This window comes from Lepidothrix coronata, unplaced genomic scaffold (genome assembly GCF_001604755.1).
Source record: "Lepidothrix coronata isolate B3197 unplaced genomic scaffold, Lepidothrix_coronata-1.0 Scaffold189, whole genome shotgun sequence".
NCBI lineage: Eukaryota > Metazoa > Chordata > Aves > Passeriformes > Pipridae > Lepidothrix > Lepidothrix coronata.
In genome coordinates, this window is record NW_016690369.1 from 304,824 (window position 1) to 312,306 (window position 7,483).

Consider the following 7,483-nt stretch of genomic DNA (forward strand, 5'->3'; position numbering starts at 1 on the left):
GGGAGCAGCCAGCTGTGCTCCTGCCTCAGCTTCCCCACCAGTGAAAAGGGGAGAACGTGCCTTGCTTGGTGGGTGACCAGTGTTTCTGCGATGGTCCCAGCTCCCGGCTGAGGGGTCTCTCGAGGCTCGGCCTGGCTTGTTGGCCACTCTGTTATTAATGCCAGTAATGGTATAGGAAGGATAAATTCCACCACTTGGCTGAACAGAGAAAATATGCAGAGAAGTGGCTGGCTTTCCATAAATCATCAGTGCTCCGTGCTACAACCGAGCCAGGACTTAAAATTCAGGTCAGGAGAGAGGGACTCTCGTAAGCCAGCAAGGGAAGGTAATTTATTCTGTTTATATCGTTTTACTGCAAGACAAGGGGGGGCGAAAACCTCTGCCATGATTTTGCATTTTAAATATTGGTTCAGAGCTGCAGCCTGCCTTGGACTTTTTATTTTTATGCCTCAGAAATCGAGGGACAGGAATCATGAGAGAGGAGGGGAGTGAACTGGGGTGCTGGGGGAGGAGAACCCCCTGCTGCCCTCGGTACCCCTTGGGGCAAATAGGGCAAAAGCTACCGATGGCATCGATGGACCTCCCCTTTGGGATGTCCCCTGTTGGTGTCCCCCTCCAGCAGCCCTACTGACCCCCATGGCTGCTCCATGGGGATGCTCTGCCAGCAGGGCTGTGGGTGCCCCTGGGTTGCCTGGATGGGCCTTGGGGGGTTCAAACAACACGTGCCACCCGGGAGAAAGGAATCGTGCGTTGGGCTGTCTGTTGTGGGGGAAGGTGCTGAGCTGGGTAATGTGCCCCCTCCCAGTGCCAGAGAGCTGGAGGAGTGGGGGAATGGGGGGACTGGGGTACCACGTGGGTGATGCAGCAGCATCACCTTGTACAGGGGCCACGGCACCTGTTACACCCAGGGGAGTGATGGGGGGCTGCTCCCCCAGACCCCACACAGGGCTGGGGGGCAGTGGTGGAGCAGGGCAGCCCTGCCAGCAGCGCTCGTGGTCTTGTCTTAAAAATAAAACAAAATAAAATAAAATGAAAGGGACAGGTGACCGAACAGTAGGTAACTAAAAGGTTTTTTATTCACATTGAACAACAAGAGCCATTCACACTAACAGCCTCTGCAAGAGGCAGCGGGGACAGGAAACCCACGACGCTTTCAGAAAACAACTTTTTTTCCTTTCCTTTTCCATTCTCCTTCCTTTTTTTATCGCCCCCTCTCTATCCTCTCACCCCCCTCCCCGGTGCCACCCCCTCCCTGCCTTCAAAATAGAAAAATTCGGAGCCTCCGATGACTAAAGTACAATAAATAATCAGTAAACACAAAAACATACTTTATTTGTTTCTCCTTTATACAAAATAAAGAAACTAGAAGCAAAAACTATAATACATCCTTAAATTGTCGGAGCCTCTGGGAATTGTTGGGGTGGGACTCGGCATCGAGGCTCGGGTGTAATTTCTGCTGTTGTGGTTGAGTTGGTTTAGTTCTGGGGTTTATTGGTTTCTTGTTGTTGTGTTTTTCCTGTTTCTGCCTCTTTCTGGTGTCTTTTCCACCAGGTGGGAGCCCAATCTCAGCCAGTCACTGGGGCAGCCCTGGGCCTGGCCCCCCCACCACCCCCCTTCTCCCCATCACCAAAAACCGTGTCCAAACCCACCTTCTCCTTGGGGATAAAATGGGAACAATAAAAATAAGGGCAGGGAGAGGGGCCGCGGGGGTTATTCCTGCTGTTCCCCATTCCCCCCCTCCCACGACGTGGCAGGGGATAATTAAAAAGGATGCTAATTAGCAGGGGGGAGCCCTGCCCCAGCCCCTCCTCCCCTGGTGCCACCGGGGCGGTGGGACCTGTGTCCAGGCGAGTTCAGCTTTGGTCCAAGAGGTGGTCCCGACACCGGCGGGGGTCTTCAGGGCTGGGCACCATTCATTGCTCCCCCCCCCCCAAGTATTGGGGGGAAGGTGCCGGGAGGGGGGAGGTAGCGGGGTGGCCCCAAGGTCCCGGGGGGGTGCAGTGGTGGGGAGGGTGGCGGGGGGATGCAGGGACGCGTTTTGGCACGGGAGGGGGCTCTTTATCCGACGGTGGTGACGTGATGCGCCCTGGTGCGGGGTGAGGGGAGGGGGGACACGCGTGGGCCGGGGGGACGAAGGGGGCGTTTTCCCCCTGCACACACACACGCGTGCCCACGCCAGGCCTACCACACCGCCGCCTCGCTGAGCTCCGGGTTCGGGTGCGACAGAGCCCCGCTGTAGCCGCTATTGCTGGACATGGAGAAGGGGGGGCTGGGCCCCCCGCTGAAGACCTCCCCCGGGATGGGGTGCAGCGAGCCGGTCATCCCCGGCTCGGGGCTGGGGGTGTCGGGATGCGAGATCATATCCGTGTACCTTTGGTTTTCTGAGGAGTGGTGTCCGCTTAGGGGGGGCTCCAAGGGTCCCAGGGGTGTGGAGCCGGGTCCTGAGTTCTGAAGGTAGCTGGAGTCGGCCGGGGACTGGGCTTGGGAGGGCGGCCCGTGGGGGAAAAAGTCATAGTTGCCTCCCGGTCCGTAGTAGTCACCTTGGTAATCTGTGGGAAGGGGGGAAAAAGGATGGATCCTGTCCCCTGGGGCCAAAGACCTTCCAAAATCCTGCTGCACCCCATCCCAGCCCTGTCCTGTCCCCTCCAAAATATTGCTGGCTCCCAGGATGCGGGGCCCAAAGAGCCAGGTAGGATGTAGAGCCCAACCTGAGAGAAATAAGCCTGTCCTAAGGGCTGCCGTGCCCATCACCCTCTCTCTGCCCAGACTGGAGGAGGGAAAGGCGGGGAACCCAGGGCTGGGACAGCTGAGGGGGTGAAAATGGGCTCCGTTTAGTGTTTAATTAATGGGGGAAAGTTATATATATATATATATATATATATTTTATATATATAGGGAACGGGAATAAATATATATAAAGAAAATGGGGGGAAATGAATATATAGTGGGAAAAATATGTAATGGGAAAAATATATAATATAATAGGAAGAATATATAATAATGTAATATAGTGGGAAAATATATAAACAATGGGAAAAACATATATAATAGGGGAAAATATATACATAAAAGGGGAACACACACACACACATATATATATATGTATATGTATATGTATATATAATGGCGAAATTATATGTAAGTTTAAGCAGCCTGGAAGGGATCTAGAAACTAACTTTAGGGCATCAAGGGGTGCCTGGAAAGCCCCCGGTCAGATGGGAGGCTTTGAAAATGCGGCTTTTGTGGGGGGCTCTGTGGGGAGCGGGGGGAGAGGGAGGCGCGGGGCCGCCCCGCTGCGCCCATCGCGTCCCGTCGGGGCGGCGGGGGGGGCAGCGGTGACCTTCCATATGCTGCGGGCCCCGCGAGGTAATTGGAACAAATGCGGCCTGAAAGGGGGACAAAAGCCCCGCAGCTGGGGCTTTGTTCGCGGGAGAGGGGCCCCGCAATGCCGGCGGGGCGCGGGGGTGCGTGGACGTGGCTGCGGGTGCGGGGATGCGGCCGTGAGTGCGTGCGCGAGGGCAGGAGAAGCGGAAAATCCTGGGAGAAGCGCGAGATGGAGGAACAAAAGGGGAAGGGGGGACGCACAGGGCAGGGTCCCCGCGGCCGGTCCCTCACCTCCGTAGTACGTGTAGGGGGTCGAGCCGAGCATCTCGGACTCGTCGAGGCGGCCGCCGAGGGGCCGCATCCTGCGGGGGCTGCGGAAGAAGGCGTGTCGGCGGGCGCCCAGCGCGCTCAGCTGCTTCATCCGCCGCTCCTTCGACCGACGGTTCTGGAACCAGACCTGTGGCCGGGCCGGTGTCAGTGCCCACCGGGAATGGGAGAGCGGGGACCCCTCTGGGGCAGGGACATCCCATTCCCCCCCCCCCCCCAAATCTGGTCAGGGGAAGTGTTGGAAATCTTGCACCCACCCTGGGTTTTTCAACATTTTGGGTGTTTTTTTTAATGACGCTGAGCCCCCACTCTTCCTGCTGCTTATACCCCAAAATGCACACTCCTCAAATAACAAGGTTTATTAGAATCCTACCCGTCTCCTCCCCACCTGCATCCCCACATGCTCATCCTCAGCCTATCTGTCCCTGCAACGGAGAGGCCAGCCGGAAAATACAGGAGGAAGAAATTTCCCCTATGGATACGGGGAATAAGGGAGGAAAAGTGGGAACAGAAAGGGGGTAGGACTGTGGATCGCGGCAGAAGCGGGCGGAAAGCGGGAAGCGGGGAGATAAACACCTGCGGCAGCAGACAGGGAGTCAGAACAGCCGGCAGTGAGGATGGAAATGAAAGGGAAAAGGGGAGATGCGGCCGCCTCTCCACGGACATCGCCTAATCCGAACCGCACGCCTCAGCAGCCTGGTGGGGTGTCTGGATTATTGTCCCACTCCCCCAGGGATGGGGCAGCTCGGGAGAGCGAGCACATCACACTCCTGCGGGACTTCTGCTCCCCTCTGCCGGGAGCCGGGAATCGCAGCTCCGCTACCGGCAAAGCCGGAGAGTCCTCCCCTATTAATGCCTCTATTAAAGCCCATTAATCCCTACATTTCCGCAGGGATTTTCTTCACAGGGGCAGTGCGGTAAGAAAGTGCCGGCTGCCTGCAGAGAGCAATAGATGCTCCTTGCTTCCACAAGGCTGGAGCATCCAACTCCTGGCGCGCTGGAGATCCTGCTCGGCCCCACGGGAAGCCACGCAGGCTGACGTTTTGGGAATGGTTTTCATCCCTTCCCATGGGGTGGGTGTATTAAAGCACAGGGTGGGGGATCCCTGCTCACCCACAGGAGAATGGGAGTGGGAGCAGGGCTGGGCCTGGGGTGACACTCGCAAGGGACAGATGGCGTTCCCTTGTCCCCATTCCCTGAGGGAACAATCTCGGTGTCCCAACCCCTTTCCAGCACCTGGGGGAAACTGTCACAGCCTTGAACTATCTGGGCTCCTACCAGAACCCCTTCTCCTCCCTCCTGGCAGCCTGGGGCTCTCCTACCTGGATGACTCTCATGTTGAGGCCGGTCTCCTGGGCCAGCTGCTCTCGGATGTGGCGGGTGGGTTTGGGGGTGGCGGCGAAGGCAGCTTTGAGGGTCTCCAGCTGCTTGGCTTTAATGGTGGTGCGGGGCCCCCTCCGCTTGGTGCCCGAGTTCTGCTCCTCGTTCTCGTTGTTGGTGGTCTCCTTGTCCGAGGAGGTCGAGTTGTCCGTCTCCTTGGTGTCGTCCTGCATGGGGTCCTGGAGATCCGGGGACAAACTCCTGTCTGTACATGAGGACACTGTAAAGGAGACCCAGAGAGGAAAGGAGGGGGGCGGATGACTTAGGGGAGAGGCTGACCCCCCTCTTCTCTGCCCTCCCCGGCCCGTCCAGCTCAGCTGCTTTCCAGGAGAGGAGTTGGGAGGTGCTGGAGAGCAGTAGGGGGTGCAGATCGCCTCTGCCCCCCCGATACCCCTAAAGCAACAACCCCCCAACATCACGCAGAGCTCCAGGCAAGCGCTGCCCGATCCGGCCCTGTGCACCGTGTCATGCCAGCCGGGGGGAGCTGGGGAGGGGGCGATCCCCCAGGCCCACCGCAGCCCCCCACGCTCCCCCTCTCCCCACTGCGCCTTTTACACTGGGAAGCGGGATGCGCCGCTGGGAAAAATGAAACCGGTCCCTTCCGGGGTTTGGGGGGTCCCCAGTCACTGCCTTGAGCCTGGCTCACCCGCCGCCCCCAGCCACCAATCCCTCCCCCGGGGACCCTGCAGCCAGCACCCCCCCAAGGCCAAGCTCTACTCGCCTCGCTCACAGCAGCGGCCCCACTGACTGGCGTGGCAGGATCCGGCCCCGGGTGCTGGACGGAGAGAGAGCCCACGGAAGGGGGTGAGCAGGGGCGCCCGGCATGGCTGGGACAGCAGGAGGGGGCCTGGCCCTGCTCTCCTGATGCAGAGACAGCTTCCAAGGAAGTCAAATGGGAGCTTTGCCTCTGGGTGAAAGGAGGCGAAGGATCAGGCCCACGGCGCGGGGGGACAGGGCATACTCGCAGGGGGGGCTCCGGGGCGGGGGGGTCTCCCGAGCCAGTCCGGAGGGTGGTCCTGGTTCCCCACCGCCCCGCATCCCCGCTGCCGTAGGGGCCGTGCGTGGGGCAAGAGCCAAAAGGCGGGGAGGGGGGGAAGAGCTCTTCCCACGCGTGTCCGCATCCCTGGCGGGAGGGGGGGGTATCACAGAGGCTTCCGCCCGCTTTGAAAGCTTTCACCCCAAATCCCTCCCTCCCCACGCGGATCAACTGGCTCATCCCACAAATCCAAACCTCCTTCCCGGCCAAGAGACGCCTCCGCCGGGAGGTACCGGCAGCTCGGGGCTGCTGCCTGGCGGGCTCGGCGCTGCCCGCTCCTGCCGGTGCCGGCGGCAGGAATTACCGGGGGGGTCAGGCTGGCCGCGGGGTGCAGCCCCTCATCCCACAAATCCAAACCTCCTTCCCTGCCAGGAGGTGCCTCCACTGGGAGGTGCCGGCAGCGGGGACGGTGCGGTGCGGCGGGCTGAGCCGCTCGTACCTGAGTTGAGGCTGCCTTCCTTCAAACTGGGAGAGTTCAAATAATCCTCTTTGCAAACAAATTTGTTCTCGTCGATGATATAGAGTTCCTCGCCCGTGGAGAGCTGCTTGTTGCAGACCATGCAGGTGAAACAGTTCAGGTGAAAGACTTTATTCCGGGCTTTCCGGACGAGGTCGCTGGGGGAGATCCCTTGGGAGCAGCCGGCGCATTTGGTACCAAACCTCCTGGGAAGGGGGAGAAAAGCGAGAGCTGGAGCCCCGGCGGCGATGGGCTGTGTGTGAGCTGTACCGAATCCCCCTCCTCAAACCCCATCGCGGGAGCCCGATCCTCCAGATCTCTCCCTGGAAGATTTGGGGGAGCAGGCGAGGATGAGGCGAGGATGAGGAGAGCCTTCATCCCCGCGCAGCCCCGGCACTGGGCTGCGGGGAGAGCGCGGGTCTGGGGTGATCCCCCATGAGCATCCTCGCCCGGATTTGGCCCCTGAAGGGACGGAGGGGAGGGGGGGTGGCGGGGGGTCCTTTCGACGCTCCGCAGGGGGGGATTTCTTTTAAGCCGGTGCTTCCCGGGAGGGCAAAGGGGAGCTCCGGCCTGAAAATCCCGGGGAGAAAACGGGGCTAATCACGGCCAGAGATGGAAAAAGGGAGAGGCGGGTGCGAGGGGCAGCGCGCACCCAGAACAACGGGCGGAGGAGGGGGCTGAGCTCCTCAAGGTAGCTCGGGGTCCCCAGCGCTGCGTCTGGTCCCCAGCCTGTCCCTCTCTCCTGAGGGGGAATTCTTCCAGGCTTTGGAAATCACCAATTATCTTTTCCTTCCTAGAGCGGGTTTGGTTTTTTTTGGTTGGTTGGTTGTTTTTTTGTTTGTTTGTTTTTTTCATCAGGAGGTGCCTTTTTTTAAAAAAAAAAAAAAAAAAAATTCCAAGGGACACGGAACAGGGTAGGAAAATCCCCCAAGGAAAAAAAAAAAAAAAAAAAAAAAAAA

The 7,483-nt window shown here is 59.1% G+C and overlaps 1 protein-coding gene across 1 annotated transcript in view; it reads right to left on the reverse strand.

The window, feature by feature from the left end:
- Positions 1-943: 943 nt before the first annotated feature.
- The window catches only part of LHX5 (LIM homeobox 5), a 7,894-nt gene continuing 1,354 nt past the window's right edge, over positions 944-7,483 (reverse strand). Inside the window, exons 2-5 of the mRNA XM_017831324.1 lie at positions 6,507-6,730; positions 4,974-5,251; positions 3,616-3,781; positions 944-2,549 (exon numbers count right to left, since the gene is read on the reverse strand). Coding sequence (XP_017686813.1) covers positions 2,182-2,549; positions 3,616-3,781; positions 4,974-5,251; positions 6,507-6,730 — 1,036 coding nt within the window. The 3' untranslated portion in view covers positions 944-2,181. The remainder of the gene's footprint in view (positions 2,550-3,615; positions 3,782-4,973; positions 5,252-6,506; positions 6,731-7,483) is intronic.